The sequence below is a fragment of the Physeter macrocephalus genome, chromosome 11 (genome assembly GCF_002837175.3).
Source record: "Physeter macrocephalus isolate SW-GA chromosome 11, ASM283717v5, whole genome shotgun sequence".
NCBI lineage: Eukaryota > Metazoa > Chordata > Mammalia > Artiodactyla > Physeteridae > Physeter > Physeter macrocephalus.
Window position 1 is genome coordinate 147,780,136 of NC_041224.1, and position 14,227 is coordinate 147,794,362.

The following is a 14,227-nucleotide window of genomic DNA, read 5'->3' on the forward strand; positions in this document are numbered from 1 at the left end:
ATCTTCCCGGACTGGGGCAGGAACCCGTGTCCCCTGCATCGGCAGGCGGACTCTCAACCACTGAGCCACCAGGGAAGCCCAGAAATACCTTTTATGTAAGGGAAAATAACCATTAAAATAGACAATGTCTTCAGCCTCAGTTTTGCAACAGATGCAGAGGTATTTTTCATAATGATGGTTCATGTAGAAATCCTCAGTGACATACTACGTGGTAACAGCCAAATATTAAGGTATATCTCAAAATGAAAGGTATCTTATAGGTGCAGAAACATATATGATGAGATAAATTGCTTTCAGGTGATCTAACGTGATAGAAAAGTAAGACTCACAATATCCTGAATGGTACATGTTTAGAAAGCATGGCTTATTCCAGTTTAATGTGCATATATAGCACCTTGAGGAGTCTTTCTAAAAATGCAAATCCTGAATCAGTAAGTCTTGGATGGGACCTGAGATTCTATGTTTCTAACAAGCTCCCTGGTAAAACAAATATTGCTGGTCTTCAGATCATACTTTTAGTAGAAAGGTTCTTGACTAGACTCACAGCGCCTATACTTGACTAAATCCTTGAGGCCAGGGCCTTATTTGTCTTTGGATCCCTGTTATCTAATGAAGTGCCTGAATAAAAGGCACTTTCTTGTTAAATAAACGAATTGATGTGTTAAATAAGTATATGACCACTAGGTGTCTGGAATACTCGTATTTTATATTAACGGTTGAGAAAGAATCCTTATGTTTTGGAGACCAGCTGAGTGAATGATAAGATTGCTATTTTCTCTTAAAAGTCCAAAATCCTAACTAAGATTTTTGCTCAATTGAAAAACTGTTGTACATCACACAACTACTTTGGACAACAAAATGTTACTTTTCAAATACTTGAACATATCCTTAACTGAGCTCAAGATATCAAATTTTATTTAAATGAAAGAAAATCTATAGAGTATGTGTTATCAGTTATCCATCCTGGGAATAGAAAAACTTCAGTAATATTCCTATGGTGCAACTAATCTTAAGCTATGACATCTTTGTGGGTGCACCCAGTTGGGTTAGCCGTGAAGTTCATCTTCAGATAACTGAACTTACTGTCTCTTTAAGCTAGTAGTTCTCAATTGGTTGGCAGCGTTTTAAAATTACCTGGGAAGCTTTTTAGAATCCCAGTTTCCAAGCTGTACCCCAGAAATGAGACCCAAGCATCAGTATTTTTACAAGCTCCACAGATAATTCCAGTTTATAACCAGAATTGAGAACCATTACTGGACTATGAGCTCTTTAAAACCAGGGTCAGTCTTTCACTTGTTTTTTAACTCTTAACACCTAAGACATGGTGTAGGTACTCAGTAAATGTATATTTAATCAATGGATGAAATATATTATAAGAATTATTGCCTGTTGCCAAACAATAGCATTCTTCAGTCTAAAGGGACTATTTTGACTATTTTTATTGGCATCTTGAAATTTGAAAAGTTTGAATTGCCCTCTTGGTATTGACAATACTGAAAATTAGTATTTGATATAGTTTTTTTTTTTTAGTGCTTGATCTGTTTTGTTGATACAAGTTGGATTTCACATCACTTTTTATCAAGATCTGATATAAATGGAGGTGTGGTCAAAGACTAGAATGCTGTGGCATAGACACTTGAGTAATGTGGAATGTTACAAAGAAATCTAAAGTTTCTAAGGTCTATTAGTGGGAAGACAAGGTCAGTTCATCTCATTGCTGAGTTATGGAGTCAACTATGTTTTTTTTTTATAGACCAGAAATAATAACTACTTAGAATGATGGGTATTTTTGCTTTTCTAATTTTTAAATAAATAGAAGAGCAAAACAATGGAAATTTTAAGTTTGATTTGTGAAACCACCACGTAATCACCTTTATTATAATAACCATTGATTTTGTTTGTTTGTTTTTGTTTTTTAACATCTTTATTGGAGTATAATTGCTTTACATTGTTGTGTTAGTTGCTGCTGTATAGAAAAGTGAATCAGCTATACGTATACATATATCCCCATATCCCCTCCCTCTTGCGTCTCCCTCCCACTCTCCCTATCCTACCCCTCCAGGTGGTCCCAAAGCACCGAGCTGATCTCCCTGTGCTATGCGGCTGCTTCTCACTAGCTATCTATTTTACATTTGGTAGTGTATATATGTCCATGCCACACTCTCACTTCGTCCTAGCTTACCCTTCCCCCTCCCCATGTCCTCAAGTCCATTCTCTACGTCTGTGTCTTTATTCCTGTCCTGCCTCTAGCTTCTTCAGAATCTTTTGTTTTTTTTTAGATTCCATATATATGTGTTAGCATATGGTGTATGTTTTTCTCTTTCTGACTTACTTCACTCTGTATTTCTGACTTACTGCACTCTGTATGACAGACTCCAGGTCCATCCACCTCATCACAAATAACTCAGTTTCATTCCTTTTTATGGCTGAGTAATATTCCATTGTATATATGTGCCACATCTTCTTTATCCATTCATCTGTCGATGGACACTTAGGTTGCTTCCATGTCCTGTCTATTGTAAATAGTGCTGCAGTGAACATTGTGGTACATGACTCTTTTTGAATTATGGTTTTCTCAGGGTATATGCCCAGGAGTGGGATTGCTTGGTAATATGGGTAATATTAGGGTTAGGTTTAGATCCTTGCTGGGTAATATTAGGGTTAGGGTTAGGGTTAGATCCTTGCTGGGTAATATGTTTTTAGTTTTTTAAGGAACCTCCATACTGTTCTCCATAGTGGCTGTATCAGTTTACATTCCCATCAACAGTGCAAGAGGGTTCCCTTTTCTCCACACCCTCTCCAGCATTTATTGTTTGTAGATTAACCATTGATTTTTGTGTGTGTGTGAACTTTCCTCAGAACAAAATTATAACTATATCAGTGGTGGGACTTCTTCAGTTAGGCTCTAGTAGTCTACATTTTATGTCTTTTTAAAAATAGTTTGTTGCCATTAATTAATCACAGCAGGGGAAAAAAATCTCCTTCACTTGGAGTTTTGTGCTCTCCATTCCTGTGATACCAGGATGAAATAAAAATGAGTGAGGATAGGGAAAAAAATCATTTAAAAATCCTGAATTGTCCTTCTGAATAATTATCATGCATTTTGTGTCACTGATGAATTAGAGAACTGAGGACATTGTATTTTACATATAGATATCAGCTTGCTACTGGTATTTCACATCTAATTATCAGTACATAAATGATATAATTGTATTATTAAGTTTTGGACCTGAATTGTATAAAGGTAATGAAACAATAAAATACCAAAGCAAATATTTAATTATAATTTAAATGAGCACTTAATAGTTCTTTTTAATAAATAGCCAAAATGTAGGATGGATGAATAGAACTAGCAATAGAGTAAGCAGAGATCCTTGTCCCACTTCTTTACAAACTAGCTGGGTACCTTTGAGTAAATTATTTAACCACATTGTACTTCAGTTGTCTTATCTGTAAAATGAATAGGCAAATCTACTAAGGTCTCTACCAACTCCAGAATTTTATGGTATATCATTCTAATCTCATCTAAGTGTCATAATATTGGTGTGGAAAAAAAGAAACTTTAAGTAATCATTTATTCCTACACCTTTCCTTTAAGGCAACTATGTAAAATAAAATCCTGAAAAATGTAAAACTTTCCTAAACCACTTGAAACTTAGGAAAAAAAATATTGACTCAATCATAGGCAAAATATAGAGGAACATCTGTTGAGGGTCCAACAGGTCTAAGTTTAAATTCTAGCTTTTTCCCCTTCTAGTTTGTGAGCCCATGAGCAAGTATATTTCTTGATCTCTCTGAGTCCATTAATGAAAAAAACCAATGAGTCTGTTTCCTTAAATATAAAATTGAAGTATGAATACTTACCTGACAGGATTGCTATACTTATTAAATAATGAGATCATATAATTAGAAACAGTGCTCAGTTTTTTTAATCTAAATATATTTTGAGTGGCTGACGAGATGTCAGACATGCCATTTAAATACATAATGAACATTAATTATAAACTATGCTATTTCCTGTGTTACATTTACTTTCAAGAATCTGATGGTTGCATCTTCATTTTCTATAATGAATAAAATACCCAAAACTGCAGTGTCTTTTGATTAACAGTGGAAACTGTTCCATGAATTGTGCTTCACATTTTTCTTGATGAGTGTTGAAAAGAATCTGTTTCTTCACTGTTTATGCAGTATTTCAGTATGTGAATGTTTTGAGTAGGCAGGCAAGTCATTCTGCATGTGAAAATATTATTGTTTTCTTTCAGGAAACCCTGATAGATTGGTGTGATGAAAAGGAACTTAATTTGATACTAACAACTGGAGGAACAGGGTTTGCGCCACGAGATGTCACTCCAGAGGTGAGATAGCATATGCTTTTCTGATATTCAAGGAGTAGACTATTCATGTTATTTTTAATCCTTTTTATTATTTTTTTATGATTTATGTAATTTTGCTAGACAGAACCAGAGACCAGTGGTTGTAAGAATGTGAACATTTTGCTGTGGGAGAATCATTATATTAAAAAAAAAAAACCTTTCGTGACTTCTTTTCTTTGGACTTAAACTAGAAATTATCTAAAATGAGGAAGATTGAACTGGTCCAGAAGGTAATCCTGCATTTGCTCAGTGGTCTGTGGTATCGGCTGAATTTCAGGCATATTGCCAAAGGAGGTAATAGCAGAACTCTGACTCAGCATGGCATCTGGTCTGATGTGCTTTGTTAATATAATTCAAAATGTTTCTGAGTTGTCTTTTCTTGAGATACCCTTGTCATTGGTTACAAGTAGGATGACTGCAATAGCATATTTATACCAATTTTATAGTATTTGATGAGAAAGTTATATATTCCATAATTTTTAATGTGAATTTAAATGCAGAATTTAATAAGCCAAAAGGCAGAATTAATCTCTAGGCTTCATGCAACAAGAATCACCTTCAACCTTGCACAGGAAAAAAAATTAGGGAAAGAATGAAGAATAGACAGTGCTCAGTGATACAAGGGGGAAAGTCCTTCTTTCTTTTTAAAGAAGCCATAAGCTTCATGTGTCACTTCAGAGTCATATGCAAACTTATATTAATACTTGTGACATTGTTTCCTTTACCTCCCAGAAAAGTGTTTCTTGGCTGAATTTCAACTTACTGTTAACTGGTTTTTTATTTCCAAATCTGTATACCATTGTGTCTCCTATCTTATTCATAGCAAGATACTTTTGCTCTGTACGTATTAAATAATTATTGTCCTTACTCTAATATAGCAATTTTCAAACTTTAGCTTGTACCACAGTTAGAGGTAAAGCAGATTGCTATGTCCCACCCACAGTGTTTCTGATTCTGTCAATCTGCAGTGGGTCCCAAGAATTTGTGTTTCTAGTAAGGCCCCAGGTAATACACATGTTGCTGGCCCATAGACCATGCTTCCAAACTTTGGGAACCATTGGCTCTAGTATGTGAAAATGCACATTGTTATAACAAGTTTTAAAATGTTTTCTCTTCTTCTATGTAAAAATCATAGTACAGAAATTTTTGGAATATTTTATAATTAAGCTTATAAATAAAGTCATTTTGTTAAGCAATTAGAATAGAATTCTGGGAGATTGTTAGCTTCAACTGCTTAAAAAAGAAGTCATTCTTACATAGCTTCTGGGTCCTAAGGGGGAATTGTCCTTTGGCCAATTTTTATATTTCTTTTAAACTGTGAGACTAACTTAAAAAGTACAATTGGAGGGAAACCATCTCATGGAAAGGTGTGTTTATGTTTTGTTTTGTTTGTAAGAAAATCTCCCACATATGTGAAGACATTGATTTTTGGAGTTTGAGTGTTGGGTTAAGTGTCTGAAGTAAATGACCTTGGTTTTATATATCCTTGTTGTTTGTGTACCAGTTTGATATTTTCATAATATTACTTTTATATCAGAAAAGTAGAAAAAAGTGACCATAGAATTCATTCATAACCAGTTAACAAAATTATTTTTAATTGTGGGAAAATAATTTGCATCACAAAATTAAATATTTTGTATTCCTTGGAGTTTCAAGTTAATACCAAAACACTAGGTTGCAAATCCAAACTTTTAAATTCTGGCTCTGCTACTTACAACATGGTGAGTGTAGACTAATTATTAAATCATTCTGTGCCTTAATTTCCTGTAAAATGAGGGAAATGAAAGTACTTATCTACCAGGGTGGCTGTGAGGTTTCAATGAGAACTATTCCTGGCATTTTAGTAAGCACTATGTAAGGGTTAACTTATAAGGGTTAATGTTTTTTTATTAGTTATTACATAACTACCAAAGTGGAAAAATTTGTAGTATTTTTTATATATAACTATCAAATGGGCAAAAATAGTCGTATACTAGATTTAAAGTATATCCATGAAATCATCACAATCTTGTTAATTTTTTTAAAATTTTAACATAGTAAGCTTCATATTTTATCTTTTCCATCTCCATATAACTCAGAGGTCTTGAAATTCTACCATTCTAGTATCTGTTTATCGCCCAACCTTTTTTTTGCTACTGTTAGTTAACAAGAGTCTATGTCTTTCCATGACTTTGTATATTTCATTATCTCAGAAAATTGAGAAGTCCTTTATTCTTCAATGCAGTTCTTCAGTTACCAGAAAACCTTAGAAGTGCTCTTATATTTGTATATGCCTATAGCAACTACCTGGCTAAAATTGTATTAGGGTAAACACATATAATTATGTCTTCTCTAGTATCTATTTTTGAAAGCAAGTAACTTACCTGATTGTGAATATCTTGATCGTTAAAAGATTTACTTTATTTCAAATTATATATATATATATATATATATACACATACGTATATATATACATACGTACACATATATATACACACACACACACACATAAGGTATGATTATCTACAGCAAAAGTCCATAGGGCTGTTAAGCCTTTGAAAAATAAACATAAAAGCAATATAAGGCCACCCAAAAATAATTCTCCTAATTTCTTCTAACCTTTAAATAGTTGCAATTCTTATAATATCTAAAACTTAACACTGGGATGTCAGCTAGGAATCCAGAAATATAATTTTGGACCTGTAATAATATAGTTATTGTCTTAGATAATTGTGCCTAAAAAGAGAAACCTATTTGTAGAGCATATGTACCTATACACAACTTAAGGTTGCAAATATTTTAAAATAGAGTCAGAAGTTATTGGCAGAAAACGCAAATATTAGTGATAAAGGTAAAATAATATAAAACTTCTCCCTTAAGGTGCTAATATTTTATAGTCAGTAATTGTCAGTAATAAGTTTGATCTACAAACACAACGGGCAATGTTTGTGAGTTGTGTGGGTTGTTTAAAAAAAGGAAGGGGGAAAATGATAAATTGAATGAGTGAAATAAAGCAATCTAAAGTTATTGTCACTGTGTTTGAACCTTAGAGAAAATGAAAAGTTTAATAGCTTTAGAGTTCTTCCAGGTCTATTAACAGAAAAATGGAAATAGCAAGTTTAGTAAAATGTATCTTATTTACATATTTTATACAAATAAGGCAATCAGAATTGATTTTCCTAAATTACGAATTTGTTTCTACTTCTAGGCCCTGTATCTTAGAATGAGGTTTATCTGATAGTCACGTACCTGCTGGTCTGTTCCCTGCCTCTCAACATGAGATACTATCAAAGCTTACATATAGTAGCATAATAATCCATACTCTGCAACTTTTGAAAAGCTTTATTTTTATTTGTTTTGTTTGGTGGTGTTTTTTTTTTGTGGCACATGGGCCTCTCACTGTTGTGGCCTCTCCCATTGCGGAGCACAGGCTCCAGACACACAGGCTCAGCGGCCATGCCTCATGGGCCCAGCCGCTCCGCGGCATGTGGGATCTTCCTGGACCGGGGCACGAACCCATGTCCCCTGCATCGGCAGGTGGATTCTCAACCACTGCGCCACCAAGGAAGCCCGAAAAGCTTTATTTTTAATAATAGATTACATTTTCTCAGATCTGATAAAGGTTGGATAACCCGTGGACATTGGTGAAATGCTAGTAATAAAATTCTATAGAATGTAATTCATTGCTATACCAAGTATATTATCTCTTCATGTCCCATTGTCACTTAAAAGCAGTTATATCCAAAATAGGTATTATTATGTAAAGAATCTTTTATTATTCTTAAAAGGTAAAAGTATAATTAAGGACGTATAAGTGAGGTAAAGTGAAAGCCCTTTAGACATAAAGTCTAGAAGAGAATAAAAGATGAAGAAACATTTATTTTAAAAAGAACATCTTTGCAATTACAAAGAAATGTTTGCTAATATATTATGGTAAATTAGAAAATACTGAACTAATTAATATTTGTAAGGTAAAAATAATTTTCAGCACTTTTAGACTACTAAGCTACACCAGAATAAAAGGTTATATAGTAATGTATTATTTTGATTATGAATTAAAGAGTTAAATAAAAGCCTAGCATGCATCTTAGGTCTCATTTATTTATTCATTTATCAAGCTTTTTATTTTTAATCCTTGATATGTATCTGATGCCGTGCTGGGTGCTGGAGTTAAAAAATGAATAAGACATGGTCCCTGTCCTCAAGAAACTCAATCTATTGCAGGGGTCAGCAAACTACGGCCTGTAGGCCAAATTCAACCTGTCGTATTTTTTTGTATGACTTGTGAACTAAGAATGGATTTTTCATTTTTAAATGGCTGAAAGAAGTCAAAAGGAAAATAATACTTTGTGACACGAGAGCTATTTGAAATTTAAATTTCAGTGTCCATAAGTGAAGTTTTATTGGAACATAGCCACACTCATTCATTGACCTATTGCCTGTGGCTACAACAGCAGAACTGAATAGTTGAATGAAAACCGTATAGGCCTGCAAAGCCTAAACTATTTACTATCTGATCCTTTGCAGAAAAAGTTTGCCAACTTCTGGTCTGTTAGATGAACATAAGTCATCTTTACTCACATTTTTAACTGACTTTTAAATTTACTTTTACCTTTTGTTCTTTAGTAATTTGAAATGATGTTGGGTTTTATTTCTTAAATTTTTACTTTTAGAAGGAGCAAAGAAAGAACACTTTTCTTCCATAATAAAGTGTATTGCCCCATTGTCTCAGTAGACAATATAGAATAATAAAAACAAAAGACCCCTCATTATAAATAATATATAAAATTTTGACCCTTCAAAATTGATCAAATTATTGGATTTGTTATACATTAAGTAAAGTCTCACTCCGAAAAAATTTTCAAGCTATTGTTCGTAGTAGTATCTCCTAAAAAGTGTCCTGATAAAATTTGTCATTATGAAATGATCAAACTAAAGGTGGAATCGCAAAAATTTCAGGAAACTATAAATTTGATGTAAAGGATGTTCATTTAAAAGGGTTTTTATGGTTCATTTTGGAAGTGAAGAGGCATCTGACAAAATGACTAATGCTGAAAGAGGTAAAATCTGGTACAAAGGATGGATTTCTAGGAAAAAATTATGAATTCCAGATCACATATTTTGTTTATAGCCTAAAATATTTACATTTCTTTGGAAAAGATTACTACCTAAGCCTTTCTACAAATATTTTCCACTTGGGTTATTAGGAACTTTTTTACAGAAATATCAAATCAAAGAAAAACTATTTATTTTATAAAATTTATTTCATAATCAGCATATTGAAATTTATATATTTCATAACTTCAGGTGTGAATGTACTGTAAGTCAACTATAATTTTATGTGGTCATTAACCATTTTTCTTACATTATAATGCTTCAAAAACGAGAATACTGTGTAAGTCAAAGGAAGGAGACATAATTGAGCTGAGTTACTGACTATATGTTAATGATTCTTAATTTGTGACTCTTGTGAAAATCAGTGAGAATTTACATTTAACAGCACCATCTAAAAGTTAACATTGGACATTTTAAAAACCAGAAGAACTCTCCTGTATTATAGCAGAAGCATAGCAGAACACCATGTTTAATAATTTCTGTTTTTGAAAGAAAATTTGATCACTACTGTAGGTCATTTAAATTATATAGTTGCTTTCAAGTACATATCAATATTCTCTAGAAAACATTGTTAATTTCCCTAGCAAAATATCATATACTGATATTGTAGAACTCTATGAATATTTATTTTGTAATTCTAACATTGTTATGACTAAAGTAAAATACCTATTATACATAGTAAAGGTAAAAATAACCATATTGAAATAAAACTTTGAGTATTTTAAAATTGTTCTGTATAAATAGGACAACTAAACGGTGTGAAATTGGTAAGAAAGCAGAATACTAGAAACTCTTGTACTGGAAATATTTAAAACTAGATTCAATAAAATATACTATCCCTTTATGGTCAAATAAGGTTATATTTTATGCCATTTGAAGGAGCTCTTTTTGTAATTTTTACGAAATAGTCCTGGACATGGGAAATATGTTTTCATCTTTTTACCTTTGTCTAAATATGTTGGGATGCAATATGTCTATATCCTGATACTAACACTGTAGAGTCAAACAGACCTAAATTTGAATCTAAAATTCTACCACTAACTAACTATGAAATTAAAGCAAATTAACCTGTTCAAACTTCAGTTTTCTCGTCTACTCAATTAGCTAATGCCTACCTCTCAAGGTTTTTTTTTCTGATAATTGAGATAATAAAAGTAGTCAATAATAATAATTAACAAATATATATATAGCAGTTACTATGTGTCAGGAGCTATTTCAAGCATTTTTTTTGTGTTTTTTTTATATTAACACTTTAAAATTTATTTTGTTAGAAAAATATTGAAATATCAACTTCACAAAAGAGAACCATACACTGAATCCTCCTTATCTACTACCCAGATTCAAAATTTGGATTTTGCTTCAGCTAAAACTTTTTTTTCTCCTTCTTTTTTTTTTTTTTTTAGCTTACCCTTCCCCCTCACCGTATCCTCAAGTCCATGCTCTAGTAGGTCTGTGTTTTATGTTAATTCATTTAGCCTTCAAAACAACCATATGAGGCAGGTACTATTGTTGTATCTATTTTAAAGGTGGAGAAACTGAGACAGATCAATTAATTGATTTGCCCAAGGTTATCCAAGCTAGGAAGTGACTATAATGCATGTAAAAGCATCTAGTATAAAACCTGCTCAGTAAATGTCCTTTTTTCCTTTACCTTTTTCTTTCTCATTTAATTAATAATATTACCTATTACCTCTAATTAGATATGACAGCCCCAAATGTTTCTGCTACTAACCATTGTACTCTGATACCTATTGTTAGCTATTAGCATACCTGGTGGATATGTCTAAAAAATAAGAATGTTAGTCAGCATTTTCCCACTACTACTTCAGGGCATGGGCAAAGGAACAAGAATAAGAATTTCTATAGTCTATATTATATGTGGATTATTAGTGCAGTTGCATTAAGTACCTCCTGATATCCTGTCTGAACCCATTTACTTTGTTCCTCTGTAGTTTAAAATTTTTGGAATATGGCTTGAAATGGCCCAAATATGTGACATTCAGGATAGCTTTTTAGTAATAGTCCCTTTTATCTGGGGTTTATATTTATTTTGCATTAGCCATTGTAAAGTAGTATATGCCTCAGAGCATGGGCACATTTATGACCTACCAGTTTGCTAAAAACAACATTTATAGTCTTTGTTCAATTTAACCAGTATTTATCAAGCACCTTGGGCTTTATTGAGTAAATGCTAAAGTACATGTACTCCTAAAATTGTCACATGACCAATCAAAACAATACAAACTTAGTATCAAAAATGTTCAGACAATTCAGGTCAAAAAAATCCTTTAAAGGGAAAGATTAATATAAAGCTGAGCTATCAGTGAAATTTTTATACACATAGAATATAAGCTAAATTGAAGGAGAGAAATAGGATTTAGATTAGGAGAGAAGAAGACATTACTGATGGGAGTAAGAAAGAAAGGGAAATGTATGATCAAGCTACAGAGAAAGATAAAATTAAGAAAATCTTCCTGGCTAGAGCAGAAGATTCACTTTACATAGAAGGATGGATAAACTACAACTATTTTATTTTAATCTCTTTCTTAGAACAGCTAGAGTAGTACCATCTGTGGAGATGAAAAACAGCAACTGTCATTATTCAGAGATTCCTCTGAAGCCAAAATTCATAAGATGACTATCAACCAATACACACAGTAAAACCATGCCATCAATCCTTTGTAAAAGTAAACCCTTTTGAGAACTGGCACTTATTCAAATGTACATTCCCCGGTAAGACTAACATCATTCTTTTTGAAGATTGGTTTTTTGCCCTGGTTTTTGTTTTGTTTTATTTTGTTTTTGAAGTTCTGATGTAATCTGCAAACCTAGTGACTATCCATACCATTATTTGTATATAAAATTTAAACTGCTGTGAAGCACCAGGTTCCAATTTTGTTGATTTGTTGTTTGGAAACCTTTTCAGTCAATACTTATCTTACCATCAAAACAAGGGATATTTTTTATCATAGATTTTTGTCAGTGCTGTACCTCGAGTTGGCTTAATGTTTTATATAAAATTACTAGGTAATAATAGAGAAATCACCGTTTGATGAGAATTCGAAATCCGTCGTGTTCAAAGTCCTAGCATGACCTTTTCATCATTCCCGGCCTTTGTGTGAACATCTCAGTCACAGCTTCTTTCATCTGAGAGTTCATTGCTTGTGTAATTCTAATTATTTGAAAGTCCAACCCTGCCACCTTACCGAAGACATTTACCCTGTTTTATTTATGCATTAAAAGGAAAAGCTCCTTAGTATTACTATCCCAGTTGAAAAGTAACAGGTATAACATTAGAACAGTTAGATAATTAGAGCAATATGTGACATTGCATTTAAAAATCATGTTGAAAGCCTCCTGTTCCACATAGCAATTCTACAGAGGGAAGTGTACATTGTTCCTTGAGGTGGGGATTTTGGAATTTTAAGCATAAGGCAAAAAGAAAAATTTCATATATGAAGAACCCATAAATAAAACGCTGTCTTCATTTTCCCTTAAGTACGTTTCTTTATTGCATGCCTACTCTGCATCAGAACAAGTTTTCAACTTTTGGGGAGTCCTAATGGGGAAGAGAGATCAATCATATCAGTTAACATACAAGTGAGTACAAATATACTTATTATCGTAAATTCTATGTCTAATTAGAGCTCTTACTAGAAAAGTAGTGTTGCCCATATAACCATTTGTGGCGCAGCATAACATAGTGCTTAAGAGCACAGACTACTTGGATTCGAATCCTAGATTCACCTCTTAATAGCATGTGACCTTACACAACTTACTTTACTCAGTTTTCTTATGTGTAAAATGGAGAGAATAAGAGTACCTATCTCAGAGGGTAGTTATGTGAGTTAATGTAAATAAAAGCAATATTTATTTGCTACATAAATATTTCCTATTATTACCTACTATCTAAATAGAAAGAACTTTAGCTTAAAAAGTAAGTAGATAATGGTTGAGTAAATATTGAAAGAATTTTTCTCTGGGGAGAAAATCAAGCAGGTTAGGTTACAGAAAAGGAAAAAGAAACAGAGATGACATGCTAAATGTTTATTTTTACCTTGAATTTATCAGAGTAATAAAATCTTGAAATCAGTCTTCCAACTCACCCTTACAACCTACTCTCATAAAGTGAACAGACTGGCATACTAGAATAGTTTTGCAAAATGTATGCTAAGATATTGACAACAAAGCATCATTAAATATTTTGCAAATATAAAATGCTAAAAGCATATTTATTTAGAGATATAGTTTCAGGAGTGAAGATTTCAGAATATTCTTTTCTTCATTATTGTCTGAAGCCAAGAATGTGAATTCATCTTCCTTTTATTAGAGCTCCATCTATAAAATGGACTTAATATCTCTTTTCACACAAAATGTAATATGATGACAAATGGATTTATATCTGTCAAGTCCTGAGCGTCTTAGAATAATATCACTGAATTAGAGCAGAATATTTGTAACTTTATGTTATTGCTAGGCATAAAAGGAAACTGATAGAGGGTAAGAAAATGGACTCAGATAACAAAATAAACTGTTTGGAATTATTCTAATAGTTTTACTATATTATTTCCTCATATTGGAACTTGGGAAAACCATGGCTGCTATTAAAGAATGGCAGACAAATATCCAACAGAGGGAGTAACCATTTCAGATAATCATAATAACAGACACAACTGAGAATTTACAGGAAGAATCCACGTTCCTTCAAAAGATGCTGAGAAGAAAGAAGTAAAGCTGTTGGAAGTATGGAGTTTGAA

General features: G+C 32.6%; 1 protein-coding gene across 14 annotated transcripts in view; it reads left to right on the plus strand.

Annotated features, from left to right (window-relative positions):
* The window catches only part of GPHN (gephyrin), a 651,195-nt gene that overhangs the window by 289,412 nt on the left and 347,556 nt on the right, over positions 1-14,227 (plus strand). For all 14 annotated transcript variants that reach the window (XM_055088534.1, XM_055088535.1, XM_055088537.1 and 11 more), the window contains exon 4: positions 4,266-4,358. In XM_055088534.1, the coding sequence (XP_054944509.1) occupies positions 4,266-4,358 (93 nt within the window). The remainder of the gene's footprint in view (positions 1-4,265; positions 4,359-14,227) is intronic.